Source organism: Abramis brama (assembly GCF_963993115.1).
Source record: "Abramis brama genome assembly, chromosome: 10".
NCBI classification, from domain to species: Eukaryota; Metazoa; Chordata; class Actinopteri; order Cypriniformes; family Leuciscidae; genus Abramis; species Abramis brama.
In genome coordinates this window covers 27,872,724-27,899,872 of record NC_139972.1, presented here as the reverse complement: position 1 = coordinate 27,899,872, position 27,149 = coordinate 27,872,724, and the positions used below count along the sequence as shown (strand labels likewise).

At 38.7% G+C, this 27,149-nt stretch overlaps 1 protein-coding gene across 1 annotated transcript in view; it reads left to right on the top strand.

Moving 5' to 3' along the window:
* The window catches only part of kmt2bb (lysine (K)-specific methyltransferase 2Bb), a 36,461-nt gene that overhangs the window by 2,996 nt on the left and 6,316 nt on the right, over window positions 1-27,149 (top strand). The window contains exons 2-33 of the mRNA XM_084126591.1: window positions 162-240; window positions 570-3,848; window positions 4,181-4,380; window positions 4,873-4,977; window positions 5,332-5,488; window positions 5,821-6,031; window positions 8,814-8,878; window positions 8,972-9,226; window positions 9,382-9,488; window positions 9,597-9,707; window positions 9,912-10,025; window positions 10,193-10,339; window positions 11,910-12,002; window positions 12,458-12,575; window positions 13,695-13,808; window positions 14,569-14,774; window positions 15,961-16,062; window positions 16,607-16,717; window positions 17,036-17,112; window positions 17,221-17,441; window positions 17,550-17,653; window positions 18,093-18,230; window positions 18,445-18,603; window positions 18,763-18,880; window positions 19,000-19,078; window positions 19,195-19,355; window positions 19,440-19,610; window positions 19,729-22,774; window positions 22,861-22,953; window positions 24,658-24,764; window positions 24,893-25,030; window positions 25,207-25,459. Of these exons, the coding sequence (XP_083982717.1) occupies window positions 162-240; window positions 570-3,848; window positions 4,181-4,380; window positions 4,873-4,977; window positions 5,332-5,488; window positions 5,821-6,031; window positions 8,814-8,878; window positions 8,972-9,226; window positions 9,382-9,488; window positions 9,597-9,707; window positions 9,912-10,025; window positions 10,193-10,339; window positions 11,910-12,002; window positions 12,458-12,575; window positions 13,695-13,808; window positions 14,569-14,774; window positions 15,961-16,062; window positions 16,607-16,717; window positions 17,036-17,112; window positions 17,221-17,441; window positions 17,550-17,653; window positions 18,093-18,230; window positions 18,445-18,603; window positions 18,763-18,880; window positions 19,000-19,078; window positions 19,195-19,355; window positions 19,440-19,610; window positions 19,729-22,774; window positions 22,861-22,953; window positions 24,658-24,764; window positions 24,893-25,030; window positions 25,207-25,459 (10,439 nt within the window). The remainder of the gene's footprint in view (window positions 1-161; window positions 241-569; window positions 3,849-4,180; window positions 4,381-4,872; window positions 4,978-5,331; window positions 5,489-5,820; window positions 6,032-8,813; window positions 8,879-8,971; window positions 9,227-9,381; window positions 9,489-9,596; window positions 9,708-9,911; window positions 10,026-10,192; window positions 10,340-11,909; window positions 12,003-12,457; window positions 12,576-13,694; window positions 13,809-14,568; window positions 14,775-15,960; window positions 16,063-16,606; window positions 16,718-17,035; window positions 17,113-17,220; window positions 17,442-17,549; window positions 17,654-18,092; window positions 18,231-18,444; window positions 18,604-18,762; window positions 18,881-18,999; window positions 19,079-19,194; window positions 19,356-19,439; window positions 19,611-19,728; window positions 22,775-22,860; window positions 22,954-24,657; window positions 24,765-24,892; window positions 25,031-25,206; window positions 25,460-27,149) is intronic.

Below are 27,149 nucleotides of genomic sequence, written 5' to 3'. Positions count from 1 at the left end.
CTTTTAAAAATATCCCAAACATCTTACTGACCCCAAACTTTAGAGTATTTATGTGACGTGTACTATATCACAGTAAATTATGTAAAAAGACAACAAACAAGTAAAGTGTAGACTTGAAATAAGTTACGCATGTTAAATTCAAATCTCTTTTTGACTTTCAGGGAGCTGAATTCAAAGGATTTGATGTTCAAAACGAAAATAGCAGCGCCCCAGTTCGGGCTGGACGAAATCCATATAAACGTAAGTGTGGCTTCAAATGCAAATAATTCAGAAAATCCCCAAAGTCTGTGTTTGTATTGTAGCTTTTTTTATACCATAAAAGGATCCCATATGATTTAAGTAAAAAAAAAAAGAAGTAATTTTAGTAATTTTTCATCTTGTACAACAGAGCGTCACTTCAATGACTCGAGAACAAACAGTGTTGGCATAGCTCATTTAAAATATACATGTTCTTATTTCAGTCTCCACTTGATAGTCTCTGGAGCTTAAGCCCTAACACGTTTGAATCACTTGACCACTGTGGAATGAATATAATTAAATTAAATTAAATCTTGAATGGTCTGTTTCAGGTGATCGTGCTTCAGCAAAGTCGTCAAGGAGGATACGTCAAAGGCTGACTCTTCCAGTCTCTCCTTTAGTGGAAAACACAGGTTCAGAAGATCCTCAAAATGATTCATGTTCTGTTCAGCAACTACACAGTCAAGAGTCTCTAAAGGACACATCAGTAGATGATGATGGTGGTGATGGAGGATCAGAGAAGCCCACCAGGAGAAAAAGGGGGTCAACAAAACGGGAGACCCAATCAACTCCACGGATCACAATCAAGTTGGTGGCCAAAAAGACAGTGGTTAAAGTCCAACGTAGATCTGGTAAAAAACAGAAGGAAATCAAATCTGAAGTTACAGAGAGTGAGTGTGCCCAAATCTCAAATGCTCATGTGAAATTAAAGACAAACAAACCAGCCAGTGAAATCAATGCTGGTGAGGCAAAGGATGAGGTTTGTACCAGAAGGCGAGGAAGATCTGCTGACAAGAAATTAGAATCCCCTCCACAAACAGATCCTAAAAAAGAGACCAATGACCAAAAACTCAAGCTGAGGAAATCAACTCGAAGGTCTCAAAATCCACCTCTCAATGAAACTATGGAGCCAAAACCTGATGATAAGTCAGAACAAGAGGCATCAGAGGTAAATAAGCTTGTGATTAGGAGACAACGCAGAAGGTCGTCAAAAGTTCCACAGGAATCTGGGAACCAGAGTTTAGCAGAGTCGCTTTTGGAGGTCTCAACAATTGATGAATCCAGGTCACCTTCAAAGAAGAAAAAAAAGAAAAAGAAGAAGAAAAATCGTAAAGAATCTGAAAGGAATCAGGAGCCTCATTCACCATCAGCAAAAGATCTAGGCCACTCAGCTGATGATCCTCAAAAACTCTCTTTTGACAATGACTTTGTCGGAATTCCAGGTTTGAAACTGACCAGAATACGAAACCCCAAAGCACGGTCTCGCAAGAAACGCTGCAAGTTTGTGTGGACTCTTACACTGGTGAAAAGCAAAAGCAAAGATTCACACATCCAAGAGAATCCAAACAAAACCCAAGAAAGCAAAAGCAAAAATTCCCAAGTCCAAGATGATCTCAACGAATTGCAAGAAATCAAACCCCAAGAAGTCCAAGAGAGTCCAAGCAAAGCAGGTGAAAGCCCCAGCACAGAGGCTGAACTTGCTTCTAAATGTGATGAGGAAGTAGATGTTTCTACAGAAGCAGAATCCATATCTGCTCCTTCCAATTCCTTGGAAGCTAGCTCTTCTCAGGAGTTACAAAACATAGAAAACACTGCCAGTGATCTATTTCCTGAAAGCCCAGAGAACCCTGTGGCCATTGAGAAGGTTGAGGAGACCCTAGAAAAGGAAAACAAGGAGGCTCCTGAAAAGTCAGAAATCGCAACTGAAGCACATCCAGATGAGGCCACTCAGACGGACCCTGAAGATCTGATAAGTAACGATACCGTTCCACCACTTCAAATCAAAGTTGTCTCCTCACCAGGTAAAAACAACAGTTTAAAGCAATCCTTTTTAATTCAGCAAGTTACAACTTCACCTGAAATAAAAGAACCCGCAAAAGTCGAAGACCATCAGCATTCAGAAAAGACTGAGAATGTGTTGGAAATTACTGCTACCACTCCCGCCCCCAAAGTAAGGAACAAGCTATGTCAAAACACTGCTCGGAAGAAACGTACAAGACGCAATCACTGGACAATTTACAGACGAAAGTGCAGGCGGAAGGGCAAATTGAATGAATCTCAAGAAAACCCTGCTTCTGAAATTGCAACTGAAACTGAATCTCAGGTGGAGGAATTGCCAGTATCGCCAACATCAGTGCCAGCACCTGTAGAATCCAAACCAAAAAGGCATTTAAGTAAAGTTGCGCAGAAAAAAGGTAAAAGGTCCATTCCACCAGCTACAGAACCATTACCTGAAGCAGCCGAATCTCAGGTCATTAAACAAACTGTTGAATCACCTCCAACCAGTCCTTATCTTGGGACAGAACCCCAGCCAGAGATAAAACTTGAGACAGCATCAATTGAAACTGAAGAGGTTCTAGTTTTAGAGCCTTCCGTGAGAGATCACCCACAGGTACCTCGTCCCCCACATAGGCAAATAAAACGGGTCAAGCGTAGAAGAAAGTCTTTGATTGGACGGCGAATAAGAAATCCGAAATTGCAAAAGAAGAAGTTGGTTGAGGTTAGGGACGATAGCCCAACGATGACGGGGTCTGAAGTAGGAGAGTCTAAACTAGTTGGTATATTCTCAACAAAGTACAAGAGGAAACAGATTTCGAGTCTTCAGTCATTAGAGGGTAGACGGAAAAAAGCTAAGCTCTTATCCAAGCAGTTGGAGAACGCCAGCGGTGATCAACTTTCCGATCAGGCAGAAAAGGATTCTGTGAATGTGAAAACAGACCAAGATCAAGACATCCAACGCAGCAAAACAAAGTTCGTGAAAACCATCAGACATTTCATAATGCCAGTTGTTAGTGCCCGATCCTCTCGGGTTATCAAAACACCAAAGAGGTTCATGGATGATCTTGGTATGTCAGATCTTCCCCGCAAGAACTCCCAAAAGAAGCTTGGTCTACAACTGAAATCAAAGAAACCTGAATCTAATGAATGCGGTGAACTTGGATCTCTTCAGTCTCAGGATGAAGATGAAGTGAGTGAAACTGATCTTGATTTGCCTTCCGCTTGGGACTCAAAACCTAAATCACCTGATGATGCCGAGATCTTCAGTGAGGAGAAGCAACCTGGGAAAAGGCGATCGCTACTCAGAGATCCGGGTTTCAAATGGGGAGTGCTGGAGCCTGCCAATGATGATGTGTATACTTTTGATGAAGATCTTGACAAGGAGTTGGAGACCTTGCTATCTGCCAAAGATTTTACAGTGGACTCGTTGCTTGATCCCGTCCAAAAGAAGAAAAAATCCTCAAAATTCAAAGCGCAAACTTCAAAATTTAGGTTATACAAAAAGCTTAAACTCAAACAGAGTCTCTCAAGGTGTAAAAAGACCCCAAAGGACAAAATAGGCAAAGTTGTATCATCCCCTGCCAAGACACAGAAGAAGGAGTTGGAAGAAGGGGCCAGTCTAATAAAGTCTCTTAGAGACATGAAGAAGGAAAAAGCAAAACTCAAGATTGAAGATCTCAACACCCCTGGGGTTGTTCGCAAAGTCTCCATCTGTGTCCGAGCTCTGAGTGCCAAGTTGCTGGCGCAACACCAGGCAAAAGACATCCAAGAGGATGACCTGCCAGATGAGTTTTCCATTCATACAGACATCTCTCTTCCCAATAAATGCAAAGGTAGGCAAATATTTTATTTATCTAAACCTTTAATTATAAATAAATGCTGTCTACCTTAAAATACACGACACCAGAATAGACTTGTAAAACATATTCCTGCTCTCGTTATAAATGAATCATCAGTTCACCTTATTCCAAAGAATTTTCTTCCAAATTTTCTTTCTAAAATGTTTCTGTTAGTTAAGTTGATTTAACACAGTTCATGGTTTCTACAACCATTGAGTATGTTGTGTCAAATAATGCCATTTCATGTTAACTTCAACGTTTGTTAGAAAGTACTACTTGGCAGTATTTTGTTCTCAACATGTCCATACACATTTGTTCTTTTTCAGACTTTGATAAGATGCATCTCACAGAATCAGAAGGACTGGTTTCTGAGGACACTCAGAAACATGCCGTTGACATTGAGGAGAAAACTGCCACCCAGCGCCCTCGCCTGACAGGAGCCAACAAGCGCATGTTCAACCTCCTCAAGAAAGCCAAGGTTCAACTCATCAAAATAGATCAGCAGAAACAGCTGAAATCATCTGGGGTAAGTCCATTTATCTAAATGTGTACCTTTCCATTAAGAGTAACTGTAATCTTATCATGGGTTAATGTGGATTTTTTTCTTTTTATTCAGTAAGGATGCATTCAATTGATCAAAAATGACAGTTTCCACAATAACATTAAGCTGCACTACTGTTGTCTACATTGATAATAATGAGAAATGCAGCAAATCTGCATATTGGAATGATTCAGCTTTGTCATCACAGGAATAAATGACATTTTAAAATGTATTAAAGTAGAAAACTGTTATTTTTGAAATTGAAATAGTTTCACAATAGTAATGTTTTTGCTGTGTACAATAAATGCATCCTTGGTGTGCAAGAGACTGCTTTCAAAAACATTACAAATAATGACCTCAAACTTTTGAACAATAATGCATGCTTTAAGAAATTCTTACTCAGTTGATGCTTTTTGACCATGTGTATAATTTGAAGTGCTATTAATATTGTTTTCATCTGTTTTTTTTGTGTGGTAGCTTTTGCCAGAGGGTAGAATTTCTGCAACAAAGAGACAGAGACGAAAACCGAAAGAACGGCTTGAAAATGCCTGCCCCAACAAGACTGATGCTTCTCCAGAGCAGGTATCAGGTTTTTTCCTTTTTTTTATCAAATAAGAAGAAATCCTACTAAATAAACAGAGTTTTGTGTTGTTTTCAGTAAATGCACTAGAATCTTATTTGATTCTTATTTGATCTCATTATACTTTAATATCGGTATTAAAAATATGATAGAAATTTCATGAGCAATGTTGTACATGTTCTTTTAAGATTTTACTAGGTTAGTAGGTAACTAGGTTATCACATAGTAAATATGTGCACACTAATTGTAATTATTGACATAATTTTGGCAAATATGATGCCAGTCAAACCAGTGTGATAACAGAACAGAATTTGTTGAGTGCTTTTGTTTTTATACTTTACAAATCTCTCCATAAGGAACCTGCCAGAGGGGGGCCTCGCATTAAGCACGTTTGCAGAGCTGCAGCTGTGGTTTTGGGTCAGCCTCGTGCCATGGTCCCCGACGACATCCCCCGGCTTAGTGCGCTACCCCTGCACGAGAGATCGGACATATCCCCTTCACCTGCAGAAAAAGGTACCATCACTTACTCTGCAAACTGCAAAGATTACCAATAAACCCAAGAGAGGGTCTCATAATAGACTTCAGTTAGTGTAACTTTTTATAAACCATTCTTTTAGATGTGTTTCTACCGATATTTATAGTTTAGGATGCTTTCTTGTTAATCTGCTGTTTACTGTTTATATATTCAAAATACATTTCTGGTCTGTTCCAAAGCCTTGTAAGCTACTTGACAGCATTGTATTTGCCTTAAAAAGTTAGACAGCATGGCAGTTCACGTGCACTAATTTGTTGATAGTATTTGATACCTTTTGTTAATTATGTATCATTTTTTATCACTGTTGCAGGAGTCGAGTCTCATTCTGACCCAGAAAGCCCTGTATTACAAGAACACAGGACACCAAAGTTTCGTCGCGGTAGAGGTCATTTCTTTGGGAACCGGTCCCGACGGTGTGGGGAGTGTAAAGGTTGCCTGCATGAGGAGGACTGTGGCAGGTGCATCAACTGCTTGGACAAACCCAAGTTTGGTGGCCCCAACACAAAACGGCAGTGCTGTGTGTAAGTATGTTTATGTTATTTTACCCAGACTACTTGACACTCAGTTCATAGTTTAGTCTTTTTCAGGCACTGTAGTTCATGGGAGATTTAGGAAACTAAGTTCACATACTTTTTTTTCTCTGAAACACAATGCTACAGATAGTTATTCTGCTTTGAAAAGGTCGTCCCGTTTCGGAATGTCTGTTTTTGTTTTGGTCTGTGTGATCTCGCCCACTGCCAATTTGCCCAATAGTATTTCGACACCCCGGATTGCCAGTTGGTGGGAAACAAAGGGTATTGTAGCCATGGAAGCCAGTAAACAAACTGCAGACCTGCCAACCTGTACGCATTTTGCGTAGCGGATACGCATTTTGACATCAAAGTACGCTGGTACGATTTGTTAGTCTAAACTACGCAAAAACCTGGTGACGCCTCTGCACGCGCAGTCCTCAAATCAAGCAACAGCAAAAGAAGAAGAGTTCGACCAATCATAGCGCTGGATTCATTCCCCAAATAGCAAGCGGGGATGATTGACAGATGCGTAAGGCCTATCATTAAAAAGAGACTGAAAATCGACACCAATAAAGAATCCCGCTCGATCCGCCTTCCACTCCCGCGGCCGCAGTCTGGCTGATTTCATAAGCGAGGACAGTAACGTTACAGTAGTCACTGTACATCTGACTCCTGAAGGTAAACGGGCTGGGCTGGGCTCGATATGGAAAGTTGAAATATTGTACTGAGTTAACCTAATCCTATGGATTCTATGATCACACGGATCGCATGGATTATCTTAAAATACTCCGTTCTTCATGGTCACTCAGAAAAAGAGGAAGACCTCATTCAGCCACGCAAATAATAAAATGCTCAAGAAATACTCAACAATAAATCTTAATAAACTTGAAATCGCTATGGCTTCGTGATTATGAAAGTGATGTGATCATTTGTGGATTACGGATAGCGCGAGTCTGGAGAACAGGCGTTTATTAATTAATTATCAGTGCTAAGAAACGTAGCCTTCATGTACGTTATTGTGTTAATAATAACTAAAGTACCTAATTATGTTACATATTTGTTTTGTATGAAAACTAGCGTGTTAGTTATGGATTAAAAAGTACCGTTGTATCAGTGCTGCGCGAGCTCTCTCACAAACACGGACGCGCGCACAGAGAGAAGATAATTGTAAAATTAAATTTGACGGGTTAAGTTTAAATTTTGTTCTTGCTTGTTTTTGTTTTTGTTTTTGTTTTTTTCTGTGAAAATGCCAGAAAGCATTTTGTATTATCCATCCTTGTTTTTAAAATTCGTTAAATGACGAACGTTTTACTGTTAACAGCCCTTATATGTCGGATTCGTCTAACTTACCGGTATACTTGACATTCTTTTTAGAATAAGTGATTCGTTATGCTATTATTGGACTCCTGTCTATTCATTGTCAACTGTTTTCTATAAATATGTTTTGGCTAACATTTATTCAGCTAATGCGTGTCCTGTTTAAAATGCGCAATGTTTAAATGCAAAGACAGCACGTCACAAATAGAAGCCCTTTTCCCTGTGGTATTTAGTATCATATTTGGATATTGGACTAATAAATTAAGTAGCCTATCTTAATTGTCTTTTTTTTTTTTTTTACAGTTTTATAGTGGTTTCTTAATTTTAGACTAGTTGTCCAGGACACATTTTTATGCAATGCAATATAATGCATGTGTGTCGTCGTCCACCACCACCACCACCACCCCCCCCACCCCACCCCACGCAGAGATCGCAGGTTCTACCTGACCTAAAAAGCCTCAGCATCCATCTAAAAAGATCTATGACCAGGGGCATATCAAAACACAGATACAGTACAACTTAGAGTGTAGGGTTTGTCAATTAAGCTTGTTCGTGTTGTGTGTCCTCAATCTGGCAACTCTCCAACATTTTGAATTTGGACTGCAATACCCATTTCAAACACTAGCTGTCAATATTGCATAATGCACCGTTCAACTGGGACTCTTTAAATTTTGTAAATATTAATATATATATATATTTTTAAATTGAGGAAAAGGTTACTTTTCACAGCTAGTTTTATTTTAATATTATTTATATACTTATATTCATTTTTATTTTAGTTACATTTTTAGCAATTTGGTTATGTGCTTTTGTGTGTTTTTTTTCTTTATATCTGTTTAGCTTTAACTTATTTTCATTCCTATTTTAGTGGTTTTAGTACATACAATTTTTTATTTCAGTTAATTGCCAACATTTTTCATTTAGGTTGCTTTGGCAAAGTTTTTCATCTAATATGTATATCTTATTTTATTTCATCTTCATTTCAGTTAACAAAAACACTTTGTAATAGTTTGTTTTGTTTAAAAAATAACAAATTTGTCAACAACCACCATGCATACAGATAAATGTGTTCAAAGGAAATACCAAATTATTTGACAAAAAAAGGCAATTATGGTTAACATTCTGTATTAGGAATATATATTAGTAATCAATGTGTTACATATCAAAACCATTCTAATTAATCACAAATTACATTTCCATTTGCCCACTTTCGTTACTTAATGTACAGGAATCCATCTAAAAAAGGGCATTATCAAACCCATTTGTTTTAGTTTGTTAGTTTTTTTTTAACCTGTTTTTGACAATAAAATGTATTTGTTTAATGTCTGCCCCTGTTATAATTACATTTTCTACAACAATTTTCTTGCTTTTGTCTGATTCAAGGTCCACATATTTTTCGAACTTGGATTCAACGCAGTCCTGTCCAAATTAAACTACTCTTTCTTATTATTATTATAATTTTTTTTTTTTAAAGATACAAGAGATGTGATCAGGTTGAAGAAAGGAAGGCCATGAGGCTAAGTGGCAAGCTCCAAAAAGGTAAGAACGTGTTTTAGAGTGAAAGCCGGCATACAAAATGAAATGCTATGTTTATTCTTTGTACGTCTGCTATAAATGTGTCATAATTTTCAGGGCATGGGAAGAAGCGCCGCTCCACGATAAGTGTTGGTTACTCAAGTAATGAAGAAGGTGAGGGCGGCGATGGGATCGGACGGATGTTTCCACCCTCTCTAGGCGACAGTCCATCTGTGCGGAAACAGCCGCGGCGACACGTAAAACCACGTTCGTACTGCGACCTGTTGGATTATGACTCCGACTTTGACTGGATTGGAGCTTCAAATTCCACTTCCCCGGGCCGCAGGAGAACTCCTGGTCTTCGAAACTCGGGTTAGACCTTAGTGATCAGGAATCTACAAATGGTTTTTTTTTCATAACTGGTTCTGTTTTTTTGAAAAGTGGAATTGAAACCAGAATCTTGCCAGTTATTTACTTGCATTATTGCTCTCAAAGTCACAGTTCTGTCTGTATTAAATGCACCACAGATTTTGTGTCATTGGACGACTTCATTGGCGAGGCTTTTGACGAGGGAGTGCGCCATCGCAGGCCTGGCTTCCACAGGGTTCCACCCATCAAACGGAAAGTCGAGAAGGTATTCATGTTGTTGATACCGGTGGACTCTCTCAAAGAGTCCTGTCCTCATTCAGCCAAAATGTCATTGAAGCATCGAAAGCAGCGTCCATTGTTCCTTTGTTTGCAGAGCCCTCAGGAACAGACACCACCCAGTGTCCTTGCAGCCCTTGCCAATGGTTTCGCAGAGAGAGAACAGGAGCCTGCAGAACCCACACATAAGATCCGTGTTGATTTTAAGGTAGATATCTATGTTCCTTTACCAAACGGAGTATAAAAATCAAGTTCTGTTTTATTTGTAATCTACACAGATCTTCAGATTTCAGCACTGCAGAGGTTTGCCACATGATGGCAGCACTGGATTCTGTTATGGAATAATCAGGGCGTGATCAAAGCATGCAGCAGAAACTATGTGGTGCTAAAATTTTCCTTTTGCTCTCCACAGGAGGACTGTAGCGTGCAGAGCGTGTGGTCGACCGGAGGTCTTAGCATCCTCACATCTGTACCCCTCGTGCCCCAGTACGCCTGCCTGCTGTGTGCTAGTAAAGGCCAACATGAGGTACTGCTTTTCATTTCAGCAACACATTAAGAATGTTGTTTTTAGTTTATCTTGCCACATTACTTGATAGTGATGATACATGAAAAACATCTTTCCAAGCGAGTTTTACCACAATTTATTGTGAAATCCTGGAAATAAAATTTTCATGACAACCTTATGTTGTGCAGATGCTGTACTGTCAAGTCTGCTGTGAGCCTTTCCATCGGTTCTGCTTGGACCCTTCAGAGCGTCCACTGGAGGAGAACAAGGAGAACTGGTGCTGTCGTCGCTGCAAGTTCTGCCGCGTTTGTGGCTGCAAGAATAAAGAATCCAAGGTAGTTTGAGACACTCCAAAACACGACACCAGAGGATGATAACGTTGTGTTTGTTCCAAGCGCGGTTTTGTCTTCTGTCACTTTAAATGCTCAAGCTCTTTAATGCTGGATGGATTCTGGTTGGCTGTCAATATTTATTTATTTTTGTTCATCAGCTGGAAAAGAAAATCGTTCTGAAAATGATTCCAACAATATCGTTTCTTTGTGCCATTATAGTTGTGGTGTGAACTCTTATATATTAAAAAAAAAAAAAAAAAATTAGAAGTATATCTTTATCTCTATATCTTTTCGTTATAGTTATGCCCTTGTTGTCAACGGACCTTAACCCTAATTTAAAGGTTATAACCGAAATGGTCTTAACTGAATTTTGATAAAAAATACAGTAAAAACAGTAATATTGTTAAATGTTATTACAGTTTAAAAGAACTGTCGCAGCTGTTACTCCAGTCTTCAGAGTCACATGATCCTTCAGAAATCATTCTAATATGATGATTTGCTGCTCAAGAAACATTTCTTATCATTATCATTGTTGAAAACAGTTGTGCTGCTTAATATTTTTGTGCAAACTGAATTTTTTTTCAGGATTGTTTGATGAATAGAAAAAAACCCCACTGTGTATTTGAAAAAGAAAACTTTTATAACCTTTAATGCCTGGTTCAGATTACACGATTTTAGCCCGATTTTGGCACGATCCGTTTGACGTAGGGTGTCGTGGGGATTCGCAAACGACAACGGGCGTCGGGACGCAAGATTCGATCGTTTCATCTCGTATAGTGTGTCATAGTGAGCGACAACCTACGTCGCGTCTGCGATGCTTCACGACATCATGACAAAAAGACTAGCATGTTTAATTTTTTAACGGTCCTCCACGACAACGGCGCGCGAGTGAGTGAGTGAGTGAGTGAGTGAGTGAGTGAGTGAGTGAGTGAGTGAGTGAGTGAGTGAGTGAGTGAGTGAGTGAGTGAGTGAGTGAGAGTGTGTGTTCGCGAGTGAGTGAGCGAGTGTGTGACTGTGTGTGCGCGAGAGTGAGTGTGTGAGTGAGAGAGCATGTGTGAGTGAGCGAGTGTGTGAGTGAGAAGTGTGTGTGTGTGTGTGTGAGAGAGAGAGAGAGAGAGTGTATGTGTGTGTGTGTGTGTGTGTGTGTGTGTGTGTGTGTGTGTAGGCTATGTGAGTGAGCGTGTGTATGTGCGAGTGAATGAGTGTGTGAGACGGCTCACGATGACTGGTCGGAAAACAACGTGTAGTCTGACATGTTTCTTGTCCACGACATGACAAGATTTTTAGGCGTCAAAATCGTGTAATCTGACACAGTGACTATCGTAACAGACAAAAAAATGGTGTAATCTGAACCAGGCATTAGATGTCTTTACTGTTACTTTTGGGCAATTAATACATCGTCCCTGAATAAAAGTAATAATTTCTTTGGGGGAAATAATCTTTTTGAGTTCAAAATTTTGAACAGTAGTGTACACGTGTTGTTCTCACAAGAGGAACTTGTGACATTAGTCATTTTCGATGGAAACAGATGGTCTGTAACAGCTTTGATGTCACTGGTAATTGTTTTTTGCAGCCTCTGCTGGAGTGTGAAAGGTGTCAGAATTGTTATCATCCTGCCTGTCTGGGTCCAAACTACCCCAAACCCAACAAACGTAAGAAGCCTTGGGTAAGTTGTCCACCGAGGGACTTTCCTCCACTTGCAAAACCTACAAGGAAGTCTTCGCTTCTATGACATTGCCTTTTCTTTAGAATGTCAACGCAAACAACAAAAAATGTGTGGCATAAGATAGCACTTCAGATAGTATCAGGGGAAATAACAAATGCAAGACATTGAATTCGTGTTTATATTGTATAATTCAGTTCACCCACAAATGAAAATTCTGTACAAATGTGTACACACTGTACAAAACCCTTTTTTTGAACAAACATTTACAGTGGCCAGAACTTCAAAAAGCACCATAAAGTAGACTGTGTACACTATGTATTTTTATGTATATAATTTTAGATTATTTATATAAAATGTTTATAATGACATGTTTTTATAATTTTTGGTCAAACTGTCATTGTACAGTTTCTGGTTTATGCAGGAAATATTGATTGAGTGACATTTTTTTTTTTAAGGTTTGTATGACATGCATCCGGTGCAAGAGTTGTGGTGTGACTCCAGGAAAGAGCTGGGACACTGAGTGGAATCATGACAAGGGTCTTTGTCCTGACTGCACTAGGCTGTTTGATCAAGGTGAGACTTGTAGCATATTTTATATATGCTATTATAAATTGTTGATAAAAAAAAAAAAAAAAAAAAATTCTGCTGTTCCAGGATCTTTACAGAGTGTCTGTTAGATATTTCAACACCCATCCAGTCAGATTAGCACAAGCTACGAAATAATGTACTGTTAATAAATACAAGTTCTTGAGGATTTTTTATTCTTGTCATAACATGATTATTTAATTTGGCCTTTGCCTAAACTCTACAGTAGAGTTGTCAAAAGTACCAACTTTGGTACTGAAATTTAAAAAAGGTGACGATAGCAGCATTTCCCTCAAGCATTCTGAGCGCTGTTGAACGGATTCCTAAACACCTCTGATTGGCTCAAGGCTGCATTTATTTCTTCGGAAAAAAAAAGAAGAAAAACCCCCCCAGAAATATTGGGAAATATTATTACAATTTATAATGATGGTTTTCTATTTTAGTATACTTTAAAATATAATTTAATTCTGTGATGCAAAGCTGAATTTTCAGCATCATTGATACTCAGTTATTATCAATATTGGAAACAGTTGTGCTGCTTAATATTTTTTTGGAACCTGTGATCCCTTTTTCAGGATTCATTGATGAATAAAAAGATCAAAAGAACAGCATTTAGAAATAGAAAGAATTATAGAATTATAGAATTACTGACCCCAAACTTTTTTTTTTTACAAAAGATTTATATTTTACGAATTGAGTTCCCTTTCACAACAACTTGCGCTTGAATATTTAAATGGGCAAGGCTTAAACTTTTGTGACGATACGGCACTGGCCTGTCATCTGTCCCGTGTTTCATTCGTTCACCTTGATGTTCTCACAGCATTGCAGTGTTAGGATTCATAAAAATGTTACCGGCCAACACGTGACTGATACCTTTCCATATACTCAATTTTTACTTTCATTTGCCGCTTGACAAGTGTCAGTATTAGGCCCTGGCTGTAAAGGAAATCTCAAAAGGGTGGTACGATCGGATCTCATGGACTTACAAAAACAAATGGACTTAAAAAAGCAAAAACATTTTAACAGTCTGCCACACCTAACCTTTATGTGAAAAACACCCCATGTGACAAACACATCCGCACAAAGTTATTTTCTCTCTGTGTGTAGGTAATTACTGCACCATGTGCTTCAAGTGTTATGAAGATAATGACTACGATAGCCAGATGATGCAGTGCTCCACTTGTAACCACTGGGTCCATGCTAAATGTGAAGGTCTGACAGGTGAGTGACCTTTTCAGATCTTACCTTCTGCTAAAGGCTGGGCAGAGTGGGATGGTCACATGGTTTTATTTTATAGATTTTTTTTTTCTTTTTTTTTCTTTTTTTAACATATTTTATTTATTAATATTATTTATTTTAATCTTAATTTATCTCGTTTTATTTTATCTTAATTTGTTTATTTTTTATCAATCAAATGTAATGCATTTTAACTTGCAATCTAAATCTGCGATCTTTGTTTTTTTAATGACACTTAACCAAATTCACAAAACAGAAAGCTCCAGAGAACATCGGGTTGTAAATAAATATTTTATACTTATTTATTGTGCATTATAGGATAATTAAATGATTTATTGTGCTTTATAGGAGAATAAATATATTTTTTTTTTTTTATGTGTCTGGAATATGAAAGCATTCCTACATAAAATGTGGTTTTCCAAAAAGCTTGTCATGGAAAGAAAATTCCTTCCACCATCTCTGTTGTTTTTGAACTATTGCGTTCACAGGCCAAACATTTGCAAACCTATAAACTTTGGAAATGTGTACATTTCCATATAAACATACTGAGTAATGCAAACTCTTGCATGATTTCCCCAACCTAATTGTTATTATTGAATGAAGCATTCTCAGGGAGTTGCTGAGGAAAAACAATTAGTCACAGATGACTCTCAATATTCAGTGAAAATGCTCCACTCTGAATCATCAATGGGAAATCTACCTCTTGCATCTGTGGCTGACTCCTCGAATGTTTGTTTTCTCACAGATGACTTGTATGAAATCTTGTCGAGTCTACCTGAGAGTGTGGTGTACTCCTGTCAGCCGTGCTTACAAGAACAGCCCCATGGAGAGGATGTTAATGGAGCGGGGTGGAGGGAACTGCTCAACCAGGAGCTGAGGACTGGCTTAGAGAGGGTGCTGGAATGCCTGCTGAACTCCACCCTCACCAAGCACCTGGTCACCTGCAAGAAGGTGGGCATCCGATGATCTCTCCTAAACCTAGTATGCTGTACTTTTAAAGCTGCAGCAACCAGATACTGTTGATTGTTCAAACAGCAGCTAGGATCGCATAAACATTTTGATAATTTAATAAAAATAGTTCCAAAATGTTTATTGTTACAAGCATGTTCCTTCCCAGGCTCAGAGTTTCCATGGTCCTGAAAGTTACTGGAATGTGTAGTCGTGACAGTCAAAGAAAAGACATAATTCCCAGTGTTTCCTGTAAATAATCAAGACTCTGGCAGCCCACAATGTGTTAATCTGTCCTGTCACATTTTCAAAGCAGCTTTACAGTGAAAAAACGTTGTCATTATTCATCAGTGTAAAGTTCGTCAAAGAACCAAAGTCTCACAATTAACCTAAAATACACTTTTCAATGGTTTTGTCAAAGCATCTGTAAATTTAACTAAAATCCAAAGCGTGATATGGCTTAGTGCCCTTATTAAATAGCAAAAGGATGCGATTTAATTAAGTATATAGGCTGTTTTGCTCATCATGCGTTCAGCATGTGTTCCAATGTTTTCCATGGCCCAGGTCACAGTGAGTGCAGAGAACTCAGTTTTTTCTATCGTGCATTTGGGAAAGCAGTGGAACCAATTGATATTATTTTTACATTCACATACTTTTCAACATTTTTTTGGACAGATGATTACAGCATTTCACTATATTTTTTTGAGACGCGCCGATTATACAGAAACTGCCATTTTCTGCTAAAATTAATGCTCAAGAATTTAACTCTTGCTAATGAGGAAATTAAGACAGAATTATGTAAAGTATACTTATTATTAAATTATTTTACACAGCTGTATTACAATAGTGGTTTAAATCCACTTTAAGGTCAATGCACTTATTGTTAAGGAAGTAATAGTTAAGACTGATTACTTTGTTGATTACTGAGTTCTTCAATTTGAAGAAATAGTTCACCAGAAATAGTTCACCAGATTGATGCTTTTAACATTCCAGCCCTGCCTCATGAAGCCCACTTAAGAGGAAATGTCATTATGTTGTCGTATTTTGTACAAAACATTTGAAAATTGATGTTTAAACAGTTTACTCAAAGCGGGGGAATTTACAGGAAATAAACTGGATACATATAAAAAGGATCATTAATCATTGCTTGATTAGTTAGCAATTCCTAGTGCTTTGTCGTCTTTTGTAGTGTGCTGCACTGGGTTCTCCGGACACTGGAGTTGAAGATTTGCCTGTTTGCGACCTCCGTGCTATTGGAAAGAAGTTTGATGAAGGCCTATACACATCCTTGGTCAGTTTCTCTGCTTTTCAAGTCACTTGAAAATGTGCTTGTTTCAGGTCTGAGATCAGTAAAGGGAAAACTCTGTTTGCTTTTTGTGGCCTCAAAAAAGTTGAAAGAATTCTAACCAAATGGGAATGTAGGGTTGAAAAGTACCATCATAAATTACTTTGTTTACACTGTAGTGCTTTTACCAAATATTCAGTCCACATTCCTTGGTTCAGTGTGGCTGTGCAGCTTCACCATGCTTTTCGAGTGTGTGGTATCCCACATTGTTCATAAACCAGGGATGTATGCGGTTTATGCGGTTTAACCAGGGATGTATGCGGATGTAACCAGGGACTGAGCAATTACTGTAAATGTGTTTTTGACAAAAAATTAATAAATGCTCATTCCTTTCTCTTGCCTGCTAATTGCTAGTATCTCTGATGGCACACATTAGCTAGTCGACCTCAAACTGAATCCTCAAATTATCTGGATCATTTTGTGTTTTGGTTTCAGGATGAACAGGATATCGAAAGGAAATATTAATTTGATTTGTGGTTTTGTTAAGCAGAAATCCTTCCACGAGGATGTGGTGAAGGTTATTCACAGTCACTTGGAGGAAGAGGATATTTTACCTGAGGACCAAAGACCCACTGCTCTCGCCCGCTCATACTATCTCACGGTCAGATTATTGTGTATTTGTTTTTAATTTGACACCAAAGTTATTTTCACCCAACCAGTCAGAGTAGCTTAGGTCATCTCATGAAAAAAAAAAATGGACTAATGATGCACTGTTTAAATATACACATATTTAGTTACGACTGCAAAGATGGCTGTCTTTTTACAAAACTGTCTTTTTACATTTTAAGTTTGCATACATTTTTTTTATTATTCTATTCTCAATATCAGCCTAGAAATACTCATAAGATACTTATTTTTTTGTGATTCTTCAACTTGGCTTTATATTTGGATGCATTTATATAATTTCAATCCTTTTCAGATCTTAGAGGAAGTTTATGGTTGGTTCAACAGTCTGGACCCTAAAGTATGGGATCCACGCTCTAAACATTTGCCAGCGTAAGTGTCTAATAATTCTTTCCAGTCTCATTCTTTTCAGAAACATTGTATATTTTATTAATCACACTTGCCTTCCTTTCCATTCCTGCACTCTCACTTGTGCTGCAGTGGGATGCTTTCACATGCCGTGATGCCACCAAATTATGAACATGTTTATGCTCAGTGGCGTGAGAGAGATGGCTGCAGCAAGGCTTTGGACGGCATCCCAAAAATAATGGGAAGACACGTGGATGTTAAAATGGGAGAAGAAGAGGATCTGTCCACACTTTTGGACCATAACCCTAAAGGTCATTTTATGGACATAAGGGCATTACGAATGAATATGAAAGGTAAATAAACACACAAGTATAAAATGACAATTGTAACCATTGTTTCTGAACATATGGAAAACCTGTGTTAAAAGCATCCTAACTTGAGATTTTGATGCTTTCTCCCAGGGAAAAAGGGTCGGACAGCTAAAACCGAGCTGGACACAGGCTGGTCGAAAGACGACGAGAGACAGTGCGTTCTGTGCCAAAAATATGGTGATGCAAAGTCCAGCGTAAGTACTTTTTTTTAGACAGTAGCTCACAGTAAACTCTGTATTCTACCTCATAATAGCTTGTTACTACAAGGTCCTAATAGGTTTTTAGGGATGTTACAATCGTAATATCATGTTTTCTAAGACACATACCATGGAAATATTACTGTGTTCTTTGTAGTACCATGAAGTACTATGTAATTATTGTGGTTTATGAATATAGTAATCATAGTCAATATGGTATGCATAAATGTAAGTATCATGGCATTGCCATCTGATAATACCGCTGTACCATGGTACTGTCGCAGTACTTTTTGTACGAGTGCTTACAAAAATGTAATTTTCAGATACCATGTCATAATATTATAGCATAAAAGTCTTACTCTGATCTGTGAAAGATATTATTAGTGTCAGCCAAATCTATATTGCAACCCTTTGTATTATAAATTTCTCTTCCCAGGATGCAGGGAGGTTGCTCTATCTTGGGCAAAATGAATGGGCTCATGTGAACTGTACCATGTGGTCTGCAGAGGTGTTTGAGGAGGATAATGGCTCACTTCTGCATGTCCACAGTGCTGTTGCACGAGGTCGTCTAATGGTATGGTATTAATCTCATTTAATTCTGGTTCAACAGATCCATTGGTGACGCTTTACACTGCCTTCAAATAATAATTAGCAAATATCATACTTAATGGATTTTAACTATATGCCATATAAATTTAATATGTAGTATTTAAACAAACAGTATACTTGCATCTGTTAAGCATAATAGAATGTTTGGCTTTGCTAATGTTCCAACCTTCCTTCCACAGCGCTGTGAACGGTGTAACCGAACTGGAGCAACGGTAGGTTGCTGCCTTTCTTCGTGCCAGAGCAACTACCACTTCATGTGTGCCCGCTTTCGCAACTGTGTCTTCCAGGATGATAAAAGAGTCTTCTGTTACAAGCACCGTGACCTTATAAGTGGAAAAGTAAGCTTTGTTTAAATGCATTTAATTTAGCTATATAGCTGCTTATTTAGTTGTGGTTTGTTATAGTAGCTTAAAATTAAGTCAAATAGAGGCCTTATGTGCACATTACACAGCTGGTTTGTGAGAACAGGTTTTTTTTTTTTTTCTGTATTTTACCAGGTCATCACTGGTCAAGGGTTTGAAGTTCTTCGGAGAGTTTATGTGGATTTTGAAGGGATAAGTCTTCGCAGAAAGTTTTTGACTGGATTGGAGCCGGAGTCAATTAATTTAATGATAGGTTGGTGTTTTTGTCTTTTTAAGGTTACAAAAAATAAATGTGCAATTTGTAAATATAATGCATTGTTGTACAAGGAGGTTTTGAACAACGTTTTAAACATCATTTTTTTCAACTGTTAGGTTCTTTGCTAGTAGAAAAGCTTGGAAAGCTGAGTGAGTTATCTGCCTGTCATGGAAAACTATTCCCTGTGGGTTATGAGTAAGTAGCTTCTTGAGATTTCTTGAGGAGTTTGCTCCTCACGTAATGGATGTATTAGACTTAGCATTTCCTCTTGCTTGCACATCAACAGAGTTTTTGTTTCTTCTACTTTTAAGATGCTCTCGCTGGTATTGGAGTACTGTAAACCCCCTTCGTCGCTGCAAATACACATTTCGTGTTACGGAGGTCCGGCCACCTGTTCAGGAAAAACCAGTGGAAGAGTCGCCCGATCAGGGAGAAAATTGCACAATTGCCCACAGTCCATGCCCGCAGTCAGGTGAGTACTGCATACTGTTACTTCCTGCAAAGTGATGTCTTGTACATTTTTGAATATTGAAATTCTAATATATTTTTCCATTAGAATCTGAAGCCCTCAAAGTGGATTTGTCCTCAACAAATCCTTCCAGTGAAACAAATTCCACTTCGGTATCTGTCTTTGCCAAACCAGACCTTGGTACCCGCCCCAAAATCCCTTCATACCCCCAAAACAGAAGACCTGCCGGAGGACTATCCAGACCACTGCCTTCTCCTGGTAATCAAAATCAATTTAACAAAGTGGCGTTGCACATTTGTATTGTCTTCACAAAATTCATATAAAACATTTTGATTATCATTGATTATTTACTTTTTTTTTATTTATTTTTTATCAGGAGCTGCCCCATCCAAACCTCACCACATCCTGACTATCAGTGATTTGGATGACACTCGAAGGCCACGACGGCATAGCCCACACACCCAGAATAGCGGTACCCGCAGTCACATGACCTCCCCTACTCTTGGATCCCATGCAGGCCCAATTGCATCTAGAGCAGGTGGTTCCCACCACCTTAAAACCTCCCAGCCTACCTCCCCAGTTTTCCCCCTTGGTGCTACTGAAAACCTGCTGACCTCTTCCTCAGCTCGGCCTGTCGGTCGAAGTGCTTCCTCAGTCCGGGGTTCTGGAATATTGACACCCCATTCTACCTCAGGACTATTTTCACAGTCCACAAGGCAAGTTGGCATTGGCAGCACCCCTTGCACCAACCGATCCCTTACATCTCCCACCCATTTCTCCACAAGACCACGGCCTTTTGATTTTAATCAGATAGACTCTGTAGAACTTCCACACAATTTTATAGCATCACCACAGGAGCATCCAGCAGAAAATGGTGCCTTGCCATTAGGTGACCCTTTGGGTACACAAAAAGGTAATCATCTAGACAGTGAGAGAGATTTCCCTTACACATCCTTCCACTTAGAGGCAGACCTGACTGAGGCACCTGAGCTGAGGACCGAGCTTGAAATTGAAGAAACAGTGCTGAATGAAGGTGTAGCTATGAACTGCAGTGCACAAATTGTAGTTGAAGGTGAAGACAACCAGGAGGACTTCTGGGAGCCAAATGAAGAGAAGTCCAAAATGTCTACGCAGAGATTGTCTTGCACTGTTGATGCTTGTAGAGAAGACTGGGGTAATAGTTCTTCTGATGAGGACATGGAGAACTACTACAACTTCACTCGCACAGTGGTTACTTGCAAGGCTCAAAGGGATGCCTCTCAGACACCTACATCTCCATCTTTGAGGCATATTTCCCAACTTGATGGTGTGGATGATGGGGCAGAGAGTGATACAAGTGTGGCTAACAATGACCAGGGTGTGAAGTTGTCAAATCAAGCCCAAAAGTCACACAAATCACTCAACTCTGTACCTCATGAACAGACAGCTAGCAATGGGCTGTGTTTGACTTTTCCAAGCCCTGTATCTGATATTTCGTCCCTTAGTTGTCGGTTAGAACCAGTGTCCAACTCCGAGGCTGCTGCTGGTCAAAATTCCTTTGGTCTAACCCAAACATTGCAGTCAAACCTTGGGGTGGTTGTACACACACAAGACCCTATGACTAATTTTGTTGAAGCAAAGTCTTTAAACCCCTCTATTTCCACATATGGTGATGAATTCCAATCCCCTCATTTAATTGTTGAGCCAGAGATGCCTTTAATTCTTGAGAGATGTGATTCTCTTTCACCCAATGCACATTTTACAGAGCTTGTCCCAGTCCAGGATTCTCTTGGTGACCCACAAGAATCTAAAGAATTGTACTTGGATCCTAGTAGTGGCCACTTTGTGTCTTCTATGGATGACCCTACAGTTTATCCAAACAACCACTTGCAAGAAGTTTCTCCTGACTTGAGCCAAGTTAATGGGATTCAAACTCCACTGCAACCAAATCCTGCTCCTTTCACAGAGTTGCCCAAATCTGCATCCACTTCTGAACCTTTATCCTCAGATTCCTCTGTGCAACTTCCTTTTGCAACATTCCCAAATCAGGCACCTGCTGCAAATGTTTCCTTGTACCCTGTCCAAACTCCTGAGGGTAAGACTGTCTTGCCGCCCATGGAGAGTTTCAGAACCAAATTACACCCACCTGCTGAACCAAGGCATCCTGCCCCTTCAGTTCCTGGAGGTGCAATGCCATGTGTCCCCACAAATGTACCACAGAAACCAGAGTCAATGCTGTCTGTGCCGTCAGCCACTGGTGTACCCCTTGGGACTTATGGGCCAGTTTCTGGTACAGTGTCTGTCCCATTGCATCCCACTTACCCACAGCCTGTCGGCTCTACAGCAGTTGGTGTAGTCTCCTCATCCTCTTCCGTAACTTCCCAACCATCAGTTCAGTGCCAAGCAATGCCTACTGCTATTCAGACAGCCTCTGCTCCAGGTGTCATCAATGGATACAACACCACACCTATGCAAAGAGAAACTGCTCCAGGACGAACTATTTCCATCAATTTTTCAACCCCCAGATCAACAATTGAACCCCAACAACAGTTGGTTACTCAAGCATTACCAGGTCATGCTATTCTTACTGTAAAGGAAGTTGGTGGACCTAATGTGGATCCCACACCACATGTTTTACTTGTTAACCGTCTTGGTCAAATTTTTGTCAAAAACCCAGAAAGCAACACCTTCCAGCTGCCAACTCCACACTCCCCTTCATTCAACTGCGTTACCCAAATCGCCAGCCTCTTGCAAAGCAATGCCTTGTCGGCAACACTTGCAGCAGCTGGGAACTTTCCCACAGTTGCGGGTGCCACCGTTCCAACCCAAATCCACCAAATTGTGACCCCATTGGTACAGACCTCCAATACCATTACCCAGCTACTTACCACCAGTAGTAACGGAGCAGCTTCACTACCAGCAGATGTTAAGAAACCACGTAGGAATGCCAAAGCTTCTGGAGATGGAGTGAAAAAAGCACGAAATAAGAAGGAGTCTTCCACACCTAGAAGGACAAAGTCTGCTAGCACACCTGGTCCCTCTAGCAAACAATCTATGAGTCAAGTAACAACCTCCTTAGATACATCTAATCAAGTAGAGAGTGCTCAATCTATCATCAACCAAGCCATGGCTGGCTATTATGATCCCAACAAAACTGTTTCCCATGTTCTTACTCCCTCATCACCTCGTAACACTACCATTGTTGGGCGAACTCAGAAAACAAGTTCAGTTGTTTTACCTGAAGGTATCCTTGTTGAACCAGAGACAAAGACTTCCCCACCAGCTACACCAGAAGCAGCACCTCGACCAAAGCAGGTTCGAATGAAAAGAGTGTCCTCTTTATCTGACCGTATTGCCACCAAGAAATCAAAATCAGACTTTCTGGACCTGGGCCGCCCTAGTGGATTGGAAGAACCATGCAAGTCAAACTCTGTATCAGCCAGGTAAATGTAATTTACTTAAATTTAAGGATATTTTCTGTTATTTCAAACTTCGCAAGAAATATTCAATTTACTATTTTCCACTGCAGGTATGGAGTTCGCATTAAAACCCCAACCGTCAAGGGAATTCTAGACTTGGACAAGCTGAATGAAGAGCGAAGTAGTGACTCTGAGAGTGCAAGGTGAGCCTTTGAATGGAAATTGAATTTGTATTGCCCGTTTTTTGCAATTTTTAAAACAAATATGAAAAGTGTTATTGTTCAATATATATATATTTTGCTTTTCAAACACTAAATGCATTGCATACAGTACATTACATCGCATGTCTGTTTAAAAATTCAAAGCAAGAATACTAAATGTAACCCGATCCAGCGAAATGAGTCACAGTGACCCAAATTTCAAAATTGAGATTTTGGTATAAATGGAAAGAGGAGACCATAAGCTTTCAAATGATCATACTTTGAAAGGTTGTAAAGATATACACATTTGAATTATGGTCGTCTGCCCTCTTTTTCCAATTGAAAACCTGAGAAAATCGCTTTTAAAGTTTTTTGCCTGTTTTTTGTTGATATTTTTCAAAATCCATTGCATTTAAAGGGATAAACTATTTATTGTACAGCTTAATTTGACCAAAGACATTAATATATGCTATTAAACCAGGCTGAAGCTCTGAAGTTTTTATTTGAATAAATAATTTAAAAGGCACTTTTACAAACATTTACTAAAATCAGAAAGATTGAACAGAGGTGCTACAGTTTTGCTTGAGAGAGGGTGTGTGTGTGTGTGTGTGAGAGAGAGAGAGAGAAAGTGAGAGAGGCAGAGAGACAAGGAAACAGAGAACAAATAATGTTAGCCTATGCAATCATATCTTTGTGTAGGCTAGTTGACAATAACAGTGTAACAAATTCATAACGGAGATACCAACAGTTAAATATTGGGTTAAAATAAATCAAACACATTGTAATGGATTCTCCTTGCAGATAAATACACTCACAGAATAATTGCACTCACTCACATCCATACACAATAAATACCACAGGGCTGTCACAAACACAGAGGATGACACGTCTCCAGATTCAAAAAAATCACTGACTAGCCTTAGCCACTCTTGCTGACCAGCAGCAGAGCTTAGGTTAGAAGCCTCCAGAGTTCAACGCTTTTGGCGACTTTTTGGTGACTTTGCTCTCTTTTGACAGCGACATTTCTCAAATTAATAATATTTAATCTTTCTGAAGAGATCTGCTAGCTTGTTTACACAGAGCGCTGCGAGTCTGACAGGAGGATGGCTGGACCAATCGCGTGCCGGTCAGTCGAAACGGGGCTTCCCATTGACAAATGATCAGCGTTTGTGTACATTTCTAAGCTTTTTGATTGGTTCTATACAACGTGTAACACCATATTTGGAGAGCAGAGATGTTTCAGGGGATACCCGGGAAATGCTCAGAGGTGACGACTGACGAGAGGAGTTGAGAAAAGCAATATTCATTTCCAGCGAATTTAGTAAAACTTTGTAAACTTTAATAGTCATTTAAATACCTTTACTCAATTATCTGGACTACGAAACTTTAGGAGATTTATTTTTGAATGTCTGTTCTTTGAAATTTAGCAACAAAAAAAAATCTATTATTTCATTGTTTATCCACATAATCGGCCCATATCTTAAAATGGAACGTTGCGACTTCTGACTCATTTCGCCAGAGCGGGTCACAAATATTTTCATAGTAATAATAACAAACACCACAGTATTTATTTAATGTGGGTAGTTTGTTCCACCATTACCACTAATTTATGTCATTCGACTGAGTGGTGACTGGAAAGAATATGTCAGACACTAAAATGGCCTGACTAATCCATTAATATGTGACCTATCATTGATTTTATTTTAGGCCTGGGCCTTGGGATCGCCTTTCATTGCCTCGAGGTGGAGACAGCAACAAGCCAGCAACTTGGGATCCTGCTAACCGTAGTGCATCTGACTGGAACAAATACTCAGGTATATTTTAATGTAATTTAAATGTAATCTTTTTTTGTTGTTGTTCTATTTTATTTAGTTTTGCTCACTTTAATGTATTTTAATGGATCAAAGAATGAGATGTTAAAAGATATATTCTTTCTTTTTAGGGATGCTGTCCTGCTCAGATGATGAGATGCCTCCCTCAGACGGTGAAGAGAATATTCCCCCCAGCCGAGACCATCCCCACCTACGCTTTGAGATCGCTAGTGATGACGGCTTCAGTGTAGAAGCAGACAGCATTGAGGGTAGGAGGTCAAGGCTAATCTAAAGGCTATAATCTAAAGGCTAATTCACACTGCACTGACCAACACTGTAATCAGATTACAGTACTTCACTTGTAAACATATATTAGTTTATAGAAAATATTTTTTTTTAAAATAAATTCACTTTTCTTTTTTTTTTCTCCTGAAATTCCCAACAGTGGCTTGGACCACTGTTATTGAGGGGGTCCAGGAAGCCCGTGCTGTTGCTGGACTGAGGCAACTCACTTTTTCGGGGTTGAGCGGTGCTCGTATGATGGGAATGCTTCAAGATGCCGTAGTATACCTGGTGGAACAGCTCCAGGGGGCCAAATGCTGCCAGCGCCACACTTTCCGCTTCCACAAGCAGGCCAGTCAGGAGGAAGATCTGCCGGTTAACCCAAGTGGCTGTGCCCGCTCTGAAGTCTACTTAAGGTCAATTCACTGGTTTAACTGTTAAATAATATATGAAGTGGTGGTAACTAATTGACTAATTGGATTAATAATTGATTCTTTTTTTATTTTTATTGATGATGATGATTTATTATTATTATTTTACAAAGCAACAAACAATTTACTGACTTCTAAAACCTTTTTTTGTAATGTCTATTCAATGCTTAACTTGTCTGCCACAATAATATAGTACTGTTACTACTTAATATTGATAATAATTTATTATTATTATTATTTTTATTATTATTATTATTATTTAAGCGTCTTTCCCAACAGATTTATATTTGGTTATTTACAGTTTGTTTAATTAATTAACTTGTCAGCCGCAATATTATAGTAGTACTACCACTACTTAATAATAATTAGAATAATAATTTAAAATTTATAATTTAAAACTTTTTTTTTCTTTTTTACAAAGCTTCAAACTATTTATTGACTTCTGAAGACACTTTTTGTGATGTTTATTAAATGTTTGATTTGTATGCCACAATAATATACTACTCATAATAATAATAATATACTACTACTTCTGTGTTACTACTATTATTATTTTTAAGGGCTTTTCCCAGTAAATTGATATGTGAATATTTGCTGTTAATTTGATTAATTATTGACCTTAATGTGTAATTATCTCAATTGTGTTTTATAATTGATTGACAGTCCTAGTTCACAAACTACAATCCAGTTACTGGGAATAACATTGTGCCTTAAGACGAGACACTACAGGTGAATAGGGTACAATTTTAAAATAATAGATATCACCATGAAACTTCCTCAGTTGATTACTTACACAAGTATATAAAAAAAAGTATTACAAGTTTTAGAAATTTGAATGTTTAATTATGCAAATTAGGCACCATCTCATTAAATATGCAAGATTTTGCATATATTTTCGGTAGATAGATCTGAACATATGATAAAGCCAGGTGCAAAATTCTTTTTTCATTTTGTTCACACAAGATGAAAAAAAAAAAAAAAAAAAATCAGAGGGATTTCATGATATATGCTTTCATTACCTAGGAAATCAAAATATACTGTCCATAGCCTTACATTTTTTGGGCAGGGGCAGGAATGATTTTTTTAACAAATCCCTCAGAAAATATCTTCAGAATACTGCTAAGTGTATAACTGGAAAGTTTGGTGTACACAGGTGCTACATAGCCTGAGATGTTTGTACTGGAGAATGACAAAAAAACTCATTTTGAGAAAATGGCAGTTAAAGATTTAATAGCTCTAAATGACATTTCATCATTAGCTTTAAATCCCCCATTGGACATTCATGATTGGTTACTGATAGAAAGGAAATGCCCATATTTGGGTTACATAGCGTTGTGCAGGAGACTCAGAGCTTTACAACGATACCGGTCATGACACACTTCAGTAAACAGACGGATCTCGGCATGACGTGTTGGAATGCTAACTTCTTGGTAAATTCGGGAGAAACTTACTGCCACAAGTAAACAAAATGTAATAAAATAAACATCTTAATGTATGTTTTCAACGTTTTCTTTATAGCAGCTTGAAATACACATATTGAAGGAGTAAACTAGCCCAAAATCTCAAAACTGACCGCTGCATGAAAAATGTTCATGTTTTTGCCTGCCGTGTCTCGCCTTAAATAAGGAACTTTAGAGTGTGTCACTGTAAGGGGTCTGTCCCTATATCATTAGCT